At 33.4% G+C, this 21,710-nt stretch overlaps 2 protein-coding genes across 2 annotated transcripts; both read left to right on the top strand.

Moving 5' to 3' along the window:
- The first annotated feature begins 5,200 nt into the window (after window positions 1-5,200).
- Window positions 5,201-8,992, top strand: LOC150024798 (uncharacterized). Its single transcript, XM_090296167.1, has 7 exons — window positions 5,201-5,452; window positions 5,512-6,703; window positions 7,192-7,398; window positions 7,768-8,076; window positions 8,257-8,315; window positions 8,406-8,606; window positions 8,981-8,992. The coding sequence occupies exons 1-7, from the start codon at window positions 5,201-5,203 to the stop codon at window positions 8,990-8,992; spliced, it is 2,232 nt and encodes a 743-aa protein (XP_090152293.1).
- Window positions 8,993-13,238: 4,246 nt separating this feature from the next.
- On the top strand, window positions 13,239-15,997 carry LOC137818486 (putative WRKY transcription factor 53). The gene is made up of 3 exons (XM_068621941.2): window positions 13,239-13,986; window positions 14,084-14,209; window positions 15,047-15,997. The coding sequence occupies exons 1-3, from the start codon at window positions 13,646-13,648 to the stop codon at window positions 15,687-15,689; spliced, it is 1,110 nt and encodes a 369-aa protein (XP_068478042.1). The 5' UTR covers window positions 13,239-13,645; the 3' UTR covers window positions 15,690-15,997.
- Window positions 15,998-21,710: the final 5,713 nt, after the last annotated feature.

Raw genomic sequence — 21,710 nt, 5'->3', positions numbered from 1 at the left:
ATAAGAAAGAGTTAAACATGAGGTAGAGAAAATGGGTGGAGTTTATGAAAGATTATGATTTCCAGCTTATGTACTATCCAGGGAAGACTAATGTAGTTGCATATACTCTTTGAAGAAAGTCAGCACAAGTGTCAACCATGATGATTGAAGAGCAGAAGTTGATTGAGCAATTCAGAAATCTAAATTTCGGAGTACAATTCCATGTTAATCATATTAGTTGTAGTATATATCAAACTAAGGACTTTGTGATGGGAGAAGATGAGATATTGAGATTCAAAGGCAGAGCTTGCATATCTACCAATGAAGAACTGAAGAGAATAATTCCAGAAGAGGGTTATAAGGGTTATATAAGTTTACGTCCCAATATGAATAAGATGTACCAAAATTTGAAGGAATCCTTTTGGTGATCAAACATGAGAAAAGAAATAGTTTAGTATGTTGTGACAAGTTTGACATCTCAGAAGGCAAAGGTAGAACATTAGAGACCTAGTGGTTGTTGCAGTAGTTGGATATTCTCGAGTAAAAATGGGATAGCATTGTTATGGATTTTATTATCTATATGCCGAGAATAGTAAGAGACCTTGATGCAGTCTGGGTGATAGATGATCGACTAACAAAGAGCGCTCATTTTTCTTCCAGTTAATTTGAGAATAATATAGCCAAGTTGGCACAGTTGTACATCAGGGGGATTATGAAATTTCATGGAGTGCCTTCGAATATTGTTTCTGGTAGAGATGTCAAATTTACTTCATACTTTTGGAAAATTCTACAAGATTCTTTGGGGTCTAGGTTGAGAATGAGCTCTGCATATCATCCTCAAACAAATGAGCAGTCTGAGAGAACGATCTAGTCCTTAAAAGATTTGTGAGGACATGTGTGCTGGATCATCTGGGAAGTTGGAATGAGATGTTGCCTTTGATGGAGCTTGTATGGGAGGAAGTGCAAAACTCTTTTATGTTGGTATCAGAATGGTGAGACAGTATTGGTTGGGCTAAAGTTAATTCAACATATCACCGAGAAGGTGGAACAGATACTGTACCGGTAGGCACCGGACGAACGCACGTGACGGACCGACCGAATGCACAATAAATGTAAGGGCATTTATGTGACAAGCTAAGGTGGTTAAGATACACCTCCGAAGAATAAGGAATATGCGTTTAAAGAAGATATGTTTCCCGGGTATTCCGGAGCACGACTGGCAAGACATATCCATAACCACCCTGAGCCCAAGGGATAGAAAGCCCATTAGGCAATCCTATAAATACTGTGCTCAAGCCAGAGAAAGGTACGTTTTCATTCACTTACGAAACCGCGCTCAGAATCTCATACTTACTTGAGCGTCGGAGTGCCTTCGCAGGTACCCTCCCCCGCCCGACCGAAGGAGAAGAAGATCGACACGTCAGCAATCTCATTACGTCAACCGACCGTGCCTGGGCCCCATTTCTCCAAACAGGTACAGATACAAAACAAAATGAAAATTTCTCATAATAGGCAGAAATCATATGCAAATCAGAGGAAGAAACCTTTGGAGTTTATGGTTGGAGACCATGTGTTTTTTTTAGTATCACTTACCAAGAGTGTAAGGAAGAGCTATCAAGAAGAAGTTATTCCTGAAGTTTGTTGGATCCTATCAAATCCTAAATCTGCATATTGTCTTTCATGTGTCTCAACTAAGCAAGGTATATCCAAGAATTTAGTCACGCATTGGAAATGCATAATGTGCAAATAAAGGATATCATGTCTTTTAAAGTAAAAATTAGTTTAGATCGAAGACCATCAGTATGGTAAAGGTAGTGTGGGTTGATAGGTTTGCTGATTCATCTTAAGAAATAGAAGAAACCATGAGAGAAACCTATCCATGTCCTTTTATAGCAAGTCAATTTTCGAGGACGAAAATTTTTCTTGTTGGGGAGAATGTAAGGACCGAGAAAAAATAGTCTTAGAGTAGAAATGATACAATTAAAATGACACCTGAATATTTTATTATTAAAGTGAAAAGGCTATATAAATAGAAATTTAGTTATTCAGGTTTCATTTTAAAAAGAACCATTATCTCTCTAAAAAAACTCCTTTTTCCTTTCCTCTGCCTTCTCTCTAAAATCCCGACCTCCTCGCTCATCTGTTTGACGATCGGAGTCCACCATTGGACTCCTAGCAACGAGATCTACAAGATTGACCGATCAGAATCTTTCATAGAGTATGTTCATTTTTGTTCCCTTTTTCCTTTCCTCTCCCTTCTCTCTTAGATTCTGACCTCCTCTTTCATCAGTTTGATGATCAGAGTCTGCCATTGGACTCCTGGCAGTGAACTCTACAAGTTTGACCGATCAAAATCTTAGATAGAGTAAGTTCATTCTTGGCTCTTTTTCCTTTGAGTTAGTTTTGATCTGGTTGGGTTGTGATGGCATTTCATGAAGGTCTTCTTGAATCATGTAAGGAAAAGGGGTGCGAAAGCTATGAAGGTGTGTGAGCAAGATCCTCCTAAGAGTGGTGTTGATCTTGAAGGTGCATGAAGCTAGGGAGGTTCGGCCAACCCAAGGAGAGGTGAAGGAGATGAAGTTTAGAGCCTAGAATTCTAGGGAGAAACAAAGCTTGGCACAAAATGGCAACATAACTTTACTCACAATAAACTTGAAAATACAAGGTGTAGGCTCCTCCTTTTATAGGCTAAGGAGGACCATAATGCAACCCTAATGCTAGCCAAATGAAATGTAAATGTGAAGCACATGGGTGCACATGGCACATGGGTGCACAAATGAGCACATGGGGAGGGGTGTGTCTAGTTTTTATGCTCACCCCCTCCATGGTCTTTCTAGAATGTTCACACAAATATGCTTTCTACACTACTCTAATTACTAAGCACCCCTAATGGGCCTTTATGTAACAATTACAAAGGTCTTCTCTTCCCAAAACCGTAGCTTTGACCCATGTGTATGTGAAGCTAGACGGTCTAGAAGGAATCCTCATCATGGCCTAGACGATCCTTATGTAGCCGCTCCTCATCATGGCCTAGACGCTCCTCTTCATGGGCTAGACGCTCCTTTTTGAGTCTAGACGCTCCTCATCATAGGCTAGACCGTCTAGTCTTGGAGGCTTGGCTTTCATCGTGTGGTGAGCTTGGGCCCTCCTCCATCAGGTTGTCTTTTAATTTAAGTTTGCATGTGAGGTTTTTATCTTCAGAATTAGTCTTTGTTAGCTCAGGGTCCTAGTGATGTTGTTAGATTTGTGATCAGGACTCTGTGGTGCAGGTTAGGGTATCCTTAAGCTTTTGGTGGGTTTGGAGCTCTTAATGAGCGTATGCTAAAGTCCAGGTAAGGGAATCTAGTTTAAAATCTTCAATAGAACCATAGATTAGAAGATTTGAATGTGAGTGTGACGAGGTCACCAATCCCAGATTTTGTTGCAAGATTTCTTGTTCTGAGTAGATGGATGAGGGAAAATGTTTATTTTTCTTTTGAAATTGTGATTTAAATTTTATGTAAATGTTTCGAGTCTTATGAAGAGAGAGATAATTTGAAACATTATAATAATAAAATTTTAGATATATTTGTATTATGTTTATATATTTATTTTAATATTTCATACAGATTATGGTTATAGATATGAGAAAATTTAGGGATGTTACATATACAAAACAAAATATCATCATATATAATTTTTTTTAACCTATGTCTTTTTTTAATTTTTATTTTCAAAGAACAAGTGTAAATTATTTTTTACTTTAAATTCACCAAATCAATAAAAATATATAAAAAATTATTTCACCTTAATCAATTGATTTTTCTCATTTAAATCCTTAGGATTAAACTCTCTGACTACAAATTGTTTTAAACTTAAGGTATTACTAACCCTTCTTTTCTTAATTTACAACTTAAATAAAATTAATTTCCTTTATTTTAATATTAAGTTAATATATATACATATATAAACGTATACCTATTTGTGATATATAAACCCTAAACGTATAAATCTTAAACCTGTTTGTGATATATATATATAAATTTATTTTACATTACGTTTCATCGATATATGTAATAAAATATATTTACTTTAAAAATATAAATATTATTAAATTAAAATTTAGTTATGATAATTAAATAAAATTTAGGAATATAATAAACAATTATAATTATGAAAAATATATACGAACTTAACCAGACGAGGTTAAAGACATTTCACTTGATAAAATAAAATGAAATAAATAAATACAATAATATGAAAAGTGGTAAATATCTTATTCTTTTCCTTCAAACATTCTAAACATAAAACATTCTAAACATAAATGGTTCACACAAAAATATCATATACAAATAATATCCATTAACTTTTAAAATTAATATAATCATAATACAATTAAACATAATTTTTAAATTTTTAAACTCAATCAAAATTGTAAACAAACTAATACGATTTTTCTCCAAAGAAAAACTTACTTTAAAGCAAATTTTTGATTGGATAGATATCTTCTATTCCTGCTAGTTCTACTGTAGTAGGTTTAAATCTTAAAAATATGAACAATCAACTCGTAATCTTAAAAGAAATTGAGAAAATAAGTTTTGGAAACATATCATATTTGTAAAATAAATTAGAATAATTAAGTTCTTCTATTTATACTTTTTAACTAAACTAATAAAATATTCACACTTCATGATCTTGTTAAAACTACTTATACTAAATCTTAAAAATATGAACAATCAACTCGTAATCTTAAAAGAAATTGAGAAAATAAGTTTTGGAAACATATCATATTTGTAAAATAAATTAGAATAATTAAGTTCTTCTATTTATACTTTTTAACTAAACTAATAAAATATTCACACTTCATGATCTTGTTAAAATTACTTATACTCTTAAACATAAACATAATTATAATGTTAAAATTTTAATACTTTTAACGGAGGCGCGTTTAGGGTTTGCGGAGGCGCATTTAGGGTTTGTGGCGGCGCACTTAGGGTTTGCGGAGGCGCGACAGCGTTCCATCGGACCAGTGAGGAGCGGCGATCAGGGGCGGTGGGCGTGCGTTCACGTTCTCCACCAGCACAGCGGCTCTGATCGCGTTTTGTGCGAACCTCTTCACCAGGTGCAGCGGACGACGACGACCAGGGGCTGTGAGGGCGGCGCGCGACTGGGTCTGTGCGCAGTGGTGCGGGGCGGTTGTGCGTGGCGGTGGTGTGTGGCGGTGGTGCGGTGAGCTTTTGAAATGGCAGAGGGTTCTAATGGTTTCATCATCCCATGGAAGTGTTTGAAGGATAGGGAAGTATCTCCTGCGAAGACTGTATATGCTAAGTCTGGACAAAAGAAAACTTTTGCTCAAGCTTTAGGAACTACATGTGATATTCCTTTGTCCGAGTTACCCACTCCTTATATTAAGGGAGACATGATTGTGGTCCGGATCGATGAAACAAAATACTTGGCTGGCCTTGAGGATTGCAAGACTCATTTACATGGTCGGGTTATTCTTTCTAAAGGAGATAACCTCTCACACACCTAGACTTAACTAAAAAGTTGCAGCCGGTGTGGAAGGCTCTTGGATCGTGGAAAGCAATTCCTCTTGGGAAGGGTTTTTATGAGTTTGAGTTCACTTCTATAGAAGACATGCGGTGGGTTCTCGGGATGGGTTTCTTGAATTTATCTCCGGGTTTCTTGAGACTTTTTGCCTGGACAAAAGATTTTGTTCCAACTACCATGAAGAGTACAAAAACTCAAGCCTGGGTTAGAATCTATAGTTTGCCTTTGGAGTATTGGAGGCCACATGTGATTTTTTCAATCATAAAATGTCTTGGTACTCCTTTGGTTTTGGATGAGAATACTATGAGAAAGAAAAGGGGTATGTTTGCTAGAGTAATGGTGGATATTGATATGTTGTCCCCTTTTCCCGATCATCTCTGGGTTGAACGCTCAGACTTTACCTTTGTAGCTGGTGTGGAATATGAATGGCTCCCTTCGTTTTGTTCTCACTGTAAGGTGATAGGCCATGAGCTTGCTCAGTGCCGAGTGATTCATGATCAGGGTCGTGCTCCTGGGTCTCAACATAAATCTTCTCATAAGATAATTGAACGAGATCAGGGGAGGACTGAGGTCCCAAAACAACGTAAAGAGTATCGTAAAAAAGATCCGCAGCCGAAGCACGTGGAAGGTTACACTGATAAATTGAACATTAATGCTTCTGCCGGAGCTAAAGCAGGGTCACTCTTGGATTATACTGCTCTTGATAAACCAGGTGGAGTGGAGGACGATTTTACTGATATGCCTTCTCTTGAAGATGCCTCGGATCATGAATCCAGGCAGGGATTGCCCACTCACACTTCGAATTTCCCAGAAACGAGGACGCTAAGGAATTCACCTGCCCTTATGCAAGCCAAGGGCTCCGATCATGTGGAGGTCTTGACTCCTGTGGTGGTATCACCTCAGTTACGTCCCATCTCTCCTCAGCGGGTTAAATCACCTGTTCATACTACAACCCTATCCAATACTCCAATTGATGGTCATCATGCGGAGGTCTCTGCTATTGTGACTGTACCATCCCCGTCGTTGGTGCTAAAAAATCACTTCTCCTCTCTTGATGGTTTAGACACTACTGATGTGGGAGGTGATCCTTATATTGGTACGTCTAGTGCCATTGTTGAACCTCATAAGGCTAAATCTTCTGCGGATGTTAAAGCACTATCGTTGGTCCTACAAAATCACTTTTCCTCTCTTGATGGTTTGGAAAATACAAATGTTCTTTCAAAATTTTGGGCTGATCCCAACGAGATGGAGGAGGATGACAGTGATACTGAGGAGGAAATAGTTTGCACTAAAAGAAACCCATGGAGACCACCTAAGAAGAGTGGTAAGTCCAAAAAAACTGCTAAGGCAGTTCTCTCCACACCGTCGCAATGAAAGTCTCTTCATTTTTCTGGAATGTTAGAGGATTGGGAAACCACAAAACTGTGGAGATGTTGATTAGTTTACTCAAACTACACAAACCTCTTCTGGTTTTTCTTGCTGAACCTATGGTGCCGTACACTGATGTTTTTGAAGTCATTTTCAAATCTGTTAATATGCATTTGGTGGCTACGTCTCCTATTGTTAATAAAGCTGCTAAGCTTTGGTGTTTGTCGGTTCCTAATTTGGTTCGAAATTTCTTGGTAAATGAACAATTTATTTCTGTAACTTGTCATTTGCATGATAAATGTTTTAGTTTTGCAGGTGTTTATGGTGCTACCACATACGTGGCTAGACGGGTTTTGTGGAGGGATCTTAGTTCCTTCATAGGGTCTTGGTGTATTATGGGTGATTTTAATGCTGTGCTATCAGCCGATGACTGTAAAGGAGGGGTGGCTCCTAATCAAGTTTCTTGCAATGAATTCCTTGATTGGATTAATACTAATGATCTTTCTTGTATGCCTTTTACCGGTACTTGCTATACTTGGTGTAATGGAAGGAGAGGGCTCCATAGAATTCATAGAAAATTGGATAGGGCGTTATGTAACGAAGTGTGTTTGGATGAATGGGATTCTTGTACTTATCAGGTTCTTGTTAAAAATTGTTCTGATCATTCCCCTATTCTTACTAGTCTTGCTAGTAATTCTTTGAAGAAGGTTAGCAATTTTCGTTTCTTTTCTATGTGGCTTCAAGACGCTTCATGTATGAAGCTTATTCATGATTCTTGGGCTAATAAGGTTGTTGGTTGTCCTATGTTTATTTTACATCATAAGTTAAAAAGGTTGAAAGTTGAGCTACGTGACTGGAATAAAAATTCTTTTGGTAATGTTCACAATGCAGTTCTTCTTAAACAGGGTCTTCTGCTTGGTATTCAACAAAATTTAGAGACTGCTAGTATGTCTGATATTGATGGACTTCTCTGTCAAGAAAGGATTTCTAAAGAGGAGCTTGATCAGGCTCTTCACTGTCAATATTTGTTTTGGAAAGAAAGGGCTAAAATGCTTTGGTTTAAAGATGGGGATAGAAATACTGCTTTTTTCCATGCTGTGGTCAAGAGGAGGAATAATTTTAGTGGGATTCATCGTCTACAAATTGATAATGTTGTTACTGAGGATCCTACACTCATTGAGGAACATATTTTGGACTTTTGTAAAACTCTTTATGCCGAGTCTATTTCTCATGATCAGGATGCAAACAATATGGAAGATTTTATTGATACTTATATTCCTGAGCTGGTTTCCTCTGAGGAGAATATGATGTTGCTTAAATGTCCTGATATTTTGGAGATCAAGAATGCTGTTTTTAACCTTAATGGTAATAGTGCTCCAGGTCCTGATGGCTTTGGTGGTGTTTTTTATCATTCTTGTTGGGATATTATTGGGACAGATGTTTGTAATGCAGTCCAACAGTTTTTTAAACAAAACTGGGTTCTCCCTGGAATGAACAGTAATGTGGTATCTCTTATTCCTAAGATTCAGGGTGCTGAATCTATTAAAGATTACAGGCCGATTGTTGTTGCTAATTTTAAATTTAAGATTATTTCCAAGATTTTGGCAGATCGGCTTGCTCTTGTGGCTGCCAGAATTATTTCTCCTAATCAGTATGGGTTTGTGCAGGGCAGACAGATTCAAGATTGTATTATTATTGCTTCTGAAGCTATTAACTTGCTTTCTAAAAAGGTTCACGGAGGCAACGTGGCTTACAAAGTTGATATTCACAAAGCTTTTGACACTCTAAGTTGGAAATTTTTACTATCAGTTTTGTCACGCTTTGGTTTTCACCCCTCGTTTGTCGGTTGGATTAGTACTATTCTCCGTTCAGCTATGCTTTCTATCAGAATAAATGGTAGTTTGGTGGGTTATTTTCCTTGTAGTAGAGGTGTTAGACAAGGTGATCCTTTGTCTCCTATACTTTTTTGTCTTGCAGAGGAAGTTCTTAGTAGAGGTCTCTCAAAGCTTGTGAATGATAAAAAGATTCTACATATGGCTAGTCCACAAGGTTTTCTCACTCCCTCTCATATTTTATATGCGGATGACATTTTTATTTTCTGTAGGGCAGATACTAAGTCTCTTAGAAATTTGAGAAATTTTCTAAAAACATATGGTGATTTCTCTGGTCAATATGTTAATAATTCTAAGAGTAGTTTTTTCACCATGGATAATTCTACAAGATTTGTCACCAAAATTCAGCGTATTCTTTCTTGTAGTCATGGTTGTTTGCCTTTCACTTATTTAGGAGTGCCTATCTTTGTTGGTGCTCCAAGGGGTCGTTTTCTTCAACCTTTGGCTGATAAAGTCAAATTGAAGCTAGCTTCTTGGAAAGGTAAATCTCTTAGCATGATGGGTCGAGTTCAGTTGGTCAATACGGTGATTACGGGTCTTCTAGCTTATAGTTTTAATTTGTATAAATGGCCTGTTTCTCTTCTTAAGCAAGTTGAACAGTGGTGTCGAAATTTTATCTGGACTGGTGATATTCTGAAAAAAGGTATAGCTACTGTTAAATGGGATACGATTTGTTCTCCCCTTGAGAATGGAGGTTTGAAAATTATTAACCTTCACCATGAAAATAATGCTTATCTTCTTAAGCTTGCTTGGAACTTTGCTTATAGCAACAAGCCTTGGTCTCTGCTCTTGAAAGCTAGGGTCCTTAAATCAAAATATGAGTTTCGAATGGTTTATAGATCGTCATCTCTTTGGCCTGGAATTAAGCAGTTTTATTCTACTATACTTGATTATACTTCTTGGACTGTTGGTACAGGTTCTCTTATTAATTTTTGGAATGATAAATGGTGTGCTACTTCTTCTTTAGCAAATATTGCAGGATTATCTGATGGTGCTAGTATTCCGGATACAGTCTCTCAGTTTTGGACAGGTAGTGATTGGAGTATTCCATTGTCTTTACAGCAGATGCCTCATCTTTTTAGTCATATCATGGTTAGGGCGGTACAGGATATTCCTAATTGGATTCTAGATGAGTCTGGTCGTTTCACTCTTAAATCAGCTAGGATTTTTTTCTTGGATCCAGGGGTTTCTTGTGGTTGGGGTAAATTTATTTGGTCTTCATATATTCCGCCTTCCAAAACTCTTGTCCTTTGGAAAGTTTTTCATGGGCGGCTTCCTACAGATCAGCATATTCAAAATAAAGGTTTGCATATTTGTTCTATGTGTACGCTTTGTGAAAAGCACGAGGAATCTATTCAACATTTATTTTTTGAATGTGCTAATGCTTTGCGTATTTGGAGTTGGGTTCAACACATTTTTCCTACTTATCATTTCTCTAATAAGGATGATCTTCTTTCTTTTATTAAGAGTGATGGTAGTCCGTTGGTTAAATTAATTAAGCTAGCTGTGATAACTTTTTCTATTTGGATGATATGGCGTATGAGGAATTATGCTCGTTTTCAGGATAAGATTGAGGTTTCTAGGGCTATTTTGGTTATTAAAGACTTAACTTGTCTAGTGGGTAATTCGTCTAAAGCTTCAATGAAGAATGATATGTTTGATTTCAATGTGCTAAAGTTTTTTGGTATTAACACTCGTACTGGTAAAGTTCTACGTCCTCTTCCTGTTAGATGGGAGTTTCCTTCACCAGGCTGGGTAAAAATTAACACTGATGGGGCTGCTAGGGGATATCCTGGTCTTGCTACTTGCGGAAGTATTTTTCGTGGGAGTATGGGAGAATTTATTGGAGCTTTTTCTGCGTTTCTTGAAGTTCAGACTGCTCTGGTTGCTGAGTTTTATGGGGTTATACATGCTATGGAGGAAGCTCAAAAGATGGGGCTTACTAATGTCTGGCTGGAATGTGATTCTGCTTTGGTTTGTGCTGCGTTTACTGCTAGGACAAATGTTCCTTGGATGCTTTGTAATCGATGGAATGCTTGTCTTAATTACTGTGGGAAAATTAGGTTTACAGTTACTCGTATTTTTCGTGAAGGAAATGCGTGTGCTGATAAGTTGGCTAATTTAGGATTTTTTCATAGAGAACCTTTTCTTTGGTATAATAGGCTTCCACCTTGTCTGTTCTTAGAATTCTTTATGAATAGGTATAGTCTACCTATGTATCGTTTTTGTTAACATATGGGTTTTGGTCTAGTCCCCCCGTATTTTTGTATTTTTTTTTTCTTTTGTTTAATAATATTTTTTTTTCATGTGATGGTAAATGATTGTTGTTACTTGAGGTGTCAGCCTAGCTGAGATCTTAAGTGGCATAGTGATACCTAATATGAAAGCTTTTATTTAGAAACATAATTACTTATACTCTTAAACATAAACATAGTTTACTATGTGCTTACATATTCAAATTATAATTTAATAAAAATTACATGTCTTTATGTAATTCAATGCAATCTAATGAAATTTTAACCGTCATTACCAAAAAAAAAAAAAAAAAACTTCACCGCAAATGCTTTTTAAAGTGTAAGTGCATTGTTGGTTTTCAAATTGATTCAAAATATTAAAAAAATTTGCAATTCTCACTAAAAAGAAAATCATAAAATAAAAATCAGTTTTAAGCACAAAAAATAATTAATTGTTATAGTGACTAAATTAGAGACCATATTAGAGATTATTCTTTTAAAAAAAAATTTAAATTAGTTTCTATTATTGTTAAATGATTTTTAAATTGATATCTAATTAGCTACTAATATAAATTAATTTAGAAACTAAATTTTTTTTAGTCTTTAAAATGGTCTATACTTTAATCACTATAGCAATAAAAAAAATTTAATCTCTAAAATGATCTTTACTTTAGTCACTATAACAACTAATTATTTTTTTCTTTAAAATTGATTTCTATTAAATATATTTTTTTAGTGTGCAAGTTTTTTTTTTAATTTTCTTTTTATTAATAGCAGCCTTTTGCTTCTTGTAGCTGAGTTTTGGATGTTTTTCTCTTCTGGGTCATGCAGAACATTGTTGACTATTCTATATAAGTGTCAAATTGGCTATCAAATTGTGCAAATATAATATTTTTTGTTATATCAACTTCAATTTGTTTAGTAGAAAATGAATCATATGAATCATTATTTGCCTGTAACATAATACTAGTGGTACTATTTCATTTTGCAGCTTAATCTTTCAAAATTATGCATAAAATAATTTTTTAGACCTGTTATCATTCCATGTTCAGCTTTTTAAAATTGAGTTATGTAATTTAATTATAAATATACTGCTAAATGACATATATTTAAAGTCTCCAATAATTATTTATATTAAAAATTTAATGCAATATCATTTGAATTGTTTTTGTGGGTACCTCTCTATGCCTTTTACATTATTAAAGCTTATTTAAAACTTTAATAAAATTTTGGCAACTTGCAGAATTATTTTAGATAGCAAAGCGTAAAAGTTGCATCTTTTTATCATAAAATATTTCCCACTAGACATGAGGGCTTTCAATGTTGTTTCTTCTTCTGAGTCATTATGTTTATTTATAGTAACCCTCAATAAAATATTCTCTTTTTTTCAATACCAATTCCTCAAAAAAAAGTTCTTATTTTAATAAAATAAAACTAGTTTCATCTACATAAAGAAAAATAAATTAACATCTTTAAATTGCATTATTCTCTTAATATTTTTTTCTTAAATAAAAATAGATAAAATGTTATTTTTAACCAATGATAAAGAGTATATTAGTGATAGTATTGTAATATAAGTGGTCTTTATTTCATTCCATACTCCTAAATTAAAAATTAAATAAAAAAGGGATTCATGCTATTAAAACCATGTCATCATTTCATTACACTTTTAATAGCTCAACCACTGGAAGTTAATAAAATACTGCCATGCCACCACCATACAACTATCAAAATCAATGTATTCAAAATATTACACGTTAGGTCACTTTTCGCATTTTCAATGATAATATTAAATGAATTTAAACATGCTTTTAATAGTTATAAGATTATTTAATTATTGAATTTTGGCAAGTTTTATTCAAGGCATAAGTAATCATTTAGTATTAAAATTTTAAATTTTAGAAGCATAAAATACAATTAAAATTAAACTTCCATTGAAAAATATCTAAGCTTTTAAATAATTTGAAGAAGAAAATTCATCAAAACAAACAGAAAACAATTGGAATGCTTCAAAATTCTGAGATGCTTCCAAGAATCTTCTGCCCTTCTTCCGCGTTCTTTTTCAACCTACAGGGAGTGAACCCCAAGCGTGTGTGATTTGTTTATAGAGTTACCCATCTTAGGGGGTTCGAGATGAGGGCGATGTGGGACCTTGTATCATTTGAAGTGGTCAATAATTCAATTAGGATATTCATGGATAAACTCTTTGATCACTTTTTTTTTTCCTTCTCTCATCATAATGCATTATTCTAATACTGTGTGAATTGTGAGGGCTCCACAATGTAGAAAACAAACATGTGTTTGACAGTCAAATCTACCTCTTTTTCCTCCTCTTTTCTCCCCCTTAAATCCCCCCTTCCTCACACCTTCTTTGATTCATGCTTTCACACTCTCTATCACCAATCCCTTATATCCCCTCCACTAAGCACAACATAACTCGCCACTTCACCTGCAATTTTCCACTCCATATTCTCTACTGCTTGTAATTTTTCTGAATGATTGATCCATTTTGCATTCATGGATAGAGTCATCCGTTTCTAGATATAACTTCCTTGGCCTACACATTCTCTTTCCATAGTTTTTCTACAATCTTCTGCAATTTTTGAAGAACTTTAGTTTCTTGTTATTGGTTCTTCTCCACAAATGGAAGAGAGTACGAAGTGTGAACAAGTTGGTGTCATTGGTGAGTTAATGCTAGGGGAGGAGCTAACAAAGAAGCTTTATAGCCAACTATTCCCATCATCTTCTGTATCATCATCATCATCATCATCCACCTCATCTCGTGACACAAATGAAGTCTTAATTGAGAAAATAATTTCCACCATGGAGAAGGCAATTGCCATGGTGAATTGTATGGCTAATGTAGGAGAAAGTAAGGCAAAGAATGGCAGCATGATGGATTCCCATTGCTCTTTTATAAATGGTAGCCCCAAAAGTGAGGTCATGGAGCCTGAGGTTGAGCACAGAGATGTCTCTAAGAAAAGGTAGTTCTTTTTACAAATCATTGTTTCTTTTGGAGATGGGGTGAAAAGGTTCATGGTCTGATTTCAATTTGGGGTTCTTTGAATTTGTGGAATGCAGAAAGACCATGCCAAGGCGGAGAGACCAAGTGAAGGTGTGCTTGGAAACAGCAGAAGGAACTAAGGAAGATGGCTATAGCTGGAGAAAATATGGGCAGAAGGATATTCTTGGAGCCAAGTTTCCAAGGTAAAAATTCCTGTTTTTTTCTTCTGACATGCATAATTGAAGTGTTTTTTCACCATAAGGAAAACTTGCATAATTGTTTGAATATGACACAAGTTATAGAAGTGTCACATGTTTAACCTTTTTAATAACTATTAGGTAGGTGCCTCTAACCAAAATAATAAGTAGGTAGTTGTGAAATGAATGTAGGTAAGAAAGTGTTTGAAAGGATATTTTTCCAAATAAGAAATATCATTGGCCAGTTAGCCAATGGAGTTTAAAGAGGAAATAAACAACCAAACAAAACTTTAGCACGCCTAGGCCCTTGTTCCCTCGTTAAAGCCACATAATGAATAGGACAAGTGCTTTTAAAAAGACAATAAAAACTTATCCAAAGGACAATATTAGCTAGATCGAATTCACTACAATAGCAGCTTTTTAATAAATGCAGTCCTATGGCCAAACCTCCAGCATGTGTGGTGCAAGATATTGGTGATCCAGTGATACATTACAAAAATCTGACAATCTTATCAACTTGCTGAGCTTCTAGTTTTATGATGGTCTGAAAGTTTTGGCAGGTCATGTTCTTTTTTATTAAGAATTAAAAACAGTACTCTTATTTAAACCGAATTCACAATTGTACAATAGGGGGCAGATAAAAAATATATGTACTCTTAAAAGCTACTACCAAAAAGACCACAAAAGCAATTCAATAGTGTTAGTTTTGATGTCACCTATATCATCAGCATACAAAAAAGTGCACTGTGTAATGCTAATTCCTCCATCATTTACCGAAGTATTTTACATTGAAGCAATCCTTGGTGATGTTTTTTTCTGACAAAACAGTGGTTTACATTGCAGGGCATATTACAGATGCACATATAGAAACATACAAGGATGTCTGGCCACTAAGCAAGTGCAAAAGTCAGATGAAGATCCAATGGTAAACGAGATAACATACATAGGGAGACACACATGCACCCAAGCAAGTCACTTGAGCAAGGCAGTGGTATCCCCATCAAAAACCAAGACGGTAATCGAAGAAAACCAGCACCAAACCAATCAAAAGAATCAACCGCAGCAAGAGAAAATAGAGCACCCCCCAGAGAAAATTTTCTCCTTTGGATCACAAGTTGAAGTTAAAGTAGAGGACTTGGACCACAAGCAGGGCATATTCCCATCATTTTGCTTCTCTTCTCCATCAATAGGGTCAGAAAACGAGGACAACAGCAACATATTCCCGTACTCCATGATTGAGAACAACTTAATGGAAAGCTTCTCTCCTGCATTCATATCTCCAACAACTTCAGAATCAGACATGTTCTGCCACTGGGAGAGCACTGGACTAGGCCAAAGTGTGCATAGCTCCACTTCAGATATCACTGATATAGTTTCCACACCAACTTCAGTCACCAATTCACCAATAATGGACTTTGATTTCTTGCTTGATAAGATCGATTTCGACATAGATTTCCCTATGGCAACCACAGAACTTTGCACGTGATCAATTGTCTCACAAGTTAACAGCATATATATGCGGATTAACAGTGAGCTTTGTAGATCCTGACAAGCATCATAACCGAGGGAAGGTAAGTCTTTAATAATCATACACCATATCCATAAAGAAGAGAGTAACACTCCCCTCTGATGCTAGTTAAGAAGAGTTTTCGTGTACCTAGACTGCAATGTGAAAATAGTGTGCAGGTTGCAGCTATTGTCTTTTGTGGTTTCTCTCTTCACTTGTACTATAATCAAGTATCTTCTTCTGGCTCAACGGTGAAAATTTGTTAAATAAATGAATTTTGACATCCATACTTTTTGCTCTACAAAATTATTATCAACATTTTTCACAGGATCACAAGGAAAACTCATATGGAACAACAATTTTAAACTTATAATGTGACCAATGAACTATTTCACCCAAGAAAAGACAGAACTATGACCAATGGCCTAATATTTACTGACAGATTTTTAGATAGTTCCTAGATTAAGCGTCCTCTGAGGAAAAACAGCTGCTGCATATTCTTCCTTCATGAGGATTGGGACCACAACCATGATTCATCAAGTCATAACCCTCGTCTTATATAACTCTAAAAGGAATCATAAGCCCTCACAAGGAAGCTAATACAATAGGATAAATAGAATTTATATGCATCTGGACATAAAATCTTTATCTGCACATGATTTTGTCTCTTTCTGTGGAAATATGACTTGGAATGAAATAACTAGAGCAAATTTCTATTTATGCACATGTTAATTTAGGATAAACATTAGTGGAAAATTGCACAATAGAAGATAACCTCTTTTTTCCTGAACTGTTTGGTCATTTTCAGAGATCAATCTAAAACTAATTATTAATGTTATATATATCATTTGACATACATCTTAAACAAGTTTTGTATTGTTTAGTCAACTTAAAATCGGTTTACCGGGATGATGAAATTATTAAAAAATGATATTCAAATTTTGTCATTGATTTGTTGGGTAATTTTATTAAGCATATATCTAACAAAAACTCATATAAAAGCATACGTACTCATGTTTATATTATATTATATTATATATATTTGGTTATTTCTATTATTTATAACAATGTTTGGGTGATGTTACAATTATAAATCGAATACATTAAACATGATATTTGTAATTTTTTTTTTTTGTCATTGAGACTATTCAAGTATGAAATTAAGATTTTATATAACTATGAAATTTGTATTTTATCTCAAATTTGACTCAACATTTCGTAAAATAATCATTAGAAAACATCTTGTTTCATTAATTCATGTATTTTTCTTTAGAATTAGGACATATTCAAATAATATACACACTTTTAATTGTCATCTTTATTTGAAACTCGTAATTGATATGAAATATTTTTAAGAGATAAAAATACTAAATAGAAAATATTTTTTTTTTCATAAGTAAAGATTAATTTATCCAATTAAGAATACAAATTTGAAAAAATGGTAGAAAATAATTTCCTTAAACCAGTTTATATATAAATTAATTTTAGTTTATAAAATGTGAATTTATTTTTGTATTTTTATTACAGAATTTTATGTAGAAACTTTTGTAAATTAAAAGAAATCTAATAAAAATTATTATATCTCAATTAATTTTCAGAAAAAATATAATAATTATTTGAAAAGTTATTTTCAAAAGAAAACCATACTTTTGTGTGTGGTGCCAAATTGTGATTAGTGGAAATGTGCAAAAGTTATGGAGATCGTTTAAATATAAAAGTTATTTGAATTAATTATTTTTATATGTTTATTTTTTATTTATTAATATTTTTTTAAAAATTATTTATTTGTTTTTTATTTATATTTACTTTTATATATATATATATTTAATTATATGTATTATATAAATCAATTAAACTTGGAGGTTTTTTTTTTCTATGTAAAATGACTTTAAACAAGATAATAAGATTGTTTTTAAAAAAGACGTTAACATATTAAATAATAAAATTTAAGTTATTCAATTTTATGATGAATATTTTTTAAATAATTGTTTATTGATATTTTACTTTACTCAAAATTTGTGTTAATTTGTTGATATTTGAACAATTTATTTATTTACATATATTATTTATGTTTATATATTGTTTATATTAATTTTAATATGTTTATTTTATTTATTTATTTATATATACTGATGTTTATTTCTTATATATTAATAATTACTTTGTAATTTATTTATTTATTAATAATACTTCGAAAATAATTTATTGTACATTCTTTAAAAATTATGATAGAACTCATGTTAGGTTTTAGAATATCATTTATAATATATTATGTTTTAGAATGTGAAATTGAATGTAATATATAAAGAATGTTTTTTTTTAATATTATAATTTAAGTATAAAATCTTAGAAAAATAACTGTGCGTTGCACGGGTCAAGATTCTAATACAAAACAAAGTGGAAATGAAAGCAAATGAGTTGTCTTCACATGCTACTTTGCTTTTCGTAAGATTAGGAGTTGTCTTTTCCACAAAGAGGTAAACTAACATATGTAACACGTAAAATAAATATTAATAATTAATATTTTTATTAATATAACATGCTAATTTTTTATAATGTTTATTTTAAATATAATATATGTATATATATTAAAATAACACTTAACTATATAAGTATTTTAAATTTTTCAATTAATTTATTTAGGTTTTTTATTATATAAATTAAAATATAATTATATTTATATATTACATTACTTATTATAATTAATAATAGAAACTTAATTTATAAGTATTTATTATTTAAATTACAATTTTGACATATTTATATATTTTTAAATAATATAATAAAAGAATATTTAAAAAAAAAATTAATTTAAAAGAAGACGGTCAAGTATACTGACTAACTAAAATATAAACCCACACCATAAAAGTAATAAGGTTGAGACTGTAGAATAAATATTAACATTTACAATTGAAAAGAAAATCTATTTTTTCTTTTGTTTAGAAGTTATCAAATTTGAATTTTTGTGTGGAGAGTTTTAAATTAGTTTAGAAAAAAAACTTAATAGTGATATATTTAGTTACTTAAAAAATAGGTTAAAAATAAGTTTTCAGTAGAGTAAAAATAAAAATTATTTCAAAATTAAAAAAAATCAACTTTAACTTAAATATTCCATTTCGGAGGACAAAGAAATTTGTGTTATGACTTGGGTTTTTTGGAGAACTTTATTTATATATATATATATATATATATATATATATATTATATGGTCGAGGACATGTCACAAAAAAATGAGAACAATTATCAAGAATAATCCATCAACCATATCACGTATTGGAAATAAACATGAAAACTATTTAAGAAAAGAGATTGACATAATTAATATATATTTAGAAGATTTAAAGAAATGTATGCACTTAATAGTCTTCATTATTTCAAATATTGAGTACTGACTTCAGCGTTGAAGGGTATTTTGCAAGTACCTTTCATCCCTCTTGAGATCCAAGATCCAATACCTATCTTACATCCAAAAGTTCTAAACCTGCTATAGCATAAGAGGGGAGACATTTTCAATCCATACAATAACAATTGTCATTCATCGTGGAATCGAGAAGGACACAAAAGAGACTTTATGGTAACAACGAGAAACATAACAAACGAATAGACAAATATGTCAGCAAAAGCCTGAATGATTGAGACAAAACAAATGACAATGTTGATTGAACTACAAAGAGAGTTGGTCGAGCTCAAAAAGAGCAAAATGTGGAGGAGATAGTGATACTCAAATGAAAGCACGAGAATAAAATTGGCACAACGAAGACATGTGTCCTAGAATCTTGAAAATGAGTCCAGTCGAGATGCATTTGCGAAGCAAGCACCACCGTACCCAATGTATTTCCCATTAGTCATGACCCGATCACTAGAAGCTGAAAGTCAAAAAGTTGAGTCTTGGCCTAGTATCTCAGCCCACACCTTGGGAATAGTGGGAGGAACCTCACGACACCCCTTTGTCGATAAAATCATGGACTAAAATTGCCCTCAAATTGGAAAGGACTGATGATAAACCAATATGATGGAAAGACAGACTTAGATGAACATGTTGATGTTTATGTAACACAAATGACTATATACAATGGACGACGTCCTCATGTGTCGAGTATTCCCTTTCTCATTAAAAGGTGGGACCCTCAATTGGTTTACCAGAATTTCACCCCTATCCAATAGACTATTTTGATATGCTCTTAGCCAAGTTTGAAACACAATCCACGACAAGCCGACCTCATCATCTAACTTCCATGGCACTCATAAATATTCAACAAGAAAAGGGGGAGTCATTACGCCTGTTTATGGAGAGGTTAGAAAAAGTAGCATTGAATTAAAAACCTCAACACTGAGGTAGCTTTGCACCATATGGTCACAAGCCTAAGGTGTAGTTAAAATAGTTTATAAGAGTAGAGATAGAGAGAATCACACAATGTGTTTATAGTGGTTCACTCTTAATCAAGAGCTACATCCAGTCTTCAGTTAACCACTGGGAATTCACTATGTAATCAAACCTAGATTACAAAACACACACCAAGAGTGATGATCTTGAACCCTTCAAGAACACACACCACTCATTGGCAACACCATAATTTCCAGAAACACTTTTTCTAAAATTGCCTTACACAAGAACACACATAAATACAATGTTCAAGGAGAAGAAAATAAAATACACCTGGGTATTACAAAACTATAGTTCAAAAGTATACAAAACCCAATCCTATTTCACACACTTGAGATGATCCAAAGCTTTTGAATTTTTGAAAAACATTTTTAGTAATCTCTCTTTCTTAGAGTCATGAAAAGAATATCAAACAACCTTTATATAAACTCAATCAAGTGGTCAAAGTTGTTAGATAAAAAACCAAAAGTAGTTAGAATCATTTAAAACCAGTTCAAACCACTTTAACAAAAACTTGTTATGAAAACAAAGGTTGTTTTCCAAAACAATCGATTGAAATAATTTTCATGTTAAGGTTTTCATAAAAAACAACTAGTTGTTTTATAGAAATAATGGGTTGTTTCTTTTTTACAACAAAGACAAAACAAAGCAAAGCTTTTCCAAATCATTTTAAAAACCACTAAGTGTTAAACAAAAGGTTGTTTCGACATTTCAACAGGTTGAAATTTCACAGCCTTTTAGAAAACCCATCTTTTCAAAAAGATAAAGATTCAAATGAGCTTGGATCATGTTAAGGAGTGAATTAACAAGTTAAAAACTACTAGACAACACACACACTTAACAGGAAGGTATTCATGTTTTCTACACAGATTTGGAGGCATCAAAGCATCTTGTTCAACAAGTTTAGCCGCTAGCAAGCTACTGGGAACAAAAATTGTCGAAGTTCAACAGGTATACTAAATGTGAATCAAATCGAATTCTGGAGGAAGCCTTTAATGTCAAACTCATCCCTGCCCCCAAAAAGCTACCAACACCACCGAACGTTGACCAAAGAATGCCAAAATCTCAAAGACAAGATTAAAGAGTTAATACAAGAAGGACACTTCAAGAAATTTGTCAAGGAAGTCAGACACCCAACAAGACCTTGGTCCTTACAAAGAAGGAGTTAGGATGGACATGACTATAGTGAAAGTCATCGCCAATAAGAGAATAAGCAGTAGAGACCGACCCAATGACCTAGAGTAGAGGAAACTCGAGACGCCCCCTAAGAGGAGACAAACACAATCGTTAACAAATTTGTGGGAAGTTGGGTTTCTATAAAATTTTACTTATATAAAACCTTGACTTCTAATAATATTCTTTATCAAATACAATGTTTAGGAGATGAAGTAGACCATTAAAGAGTAGTAAAACAATGAAACTTTTTGGAGGTTAAATGTATTGTAAAGAGTAAAATGAATATTCTAAAAATATGGAGAATGTTGGAAAAAAATATGGGGTACACGTAGTAATTGTCAAGAATAAGTCATGCAAGCATATTTTTTTGGGCCGAAACACAGTAATTGTTGTATTTTTTATTTATTTTAAATAGCTTGTTAAAATTATGGTAGAATTTC

This window comes from Phaseolus vulgaris, chromosome 10 (assembly GCF_051622355.1).
Source record: "Phaseolus vulgaris cultivar YP4 chromosome 10, ASM5162235v1, whole genome shotgun sequence".
NCBI classification, from domain to species: domain Eukaryota; kingdom Viridiplantae; phylum Streptophyta; class Magnoliopsida; order Fabales; family Fabaceae; genus Phaseolus; species Phaseolus vulgaris.
This window is presented reverse-complemented; position numbering and strand designations above follow the sequence as displayed.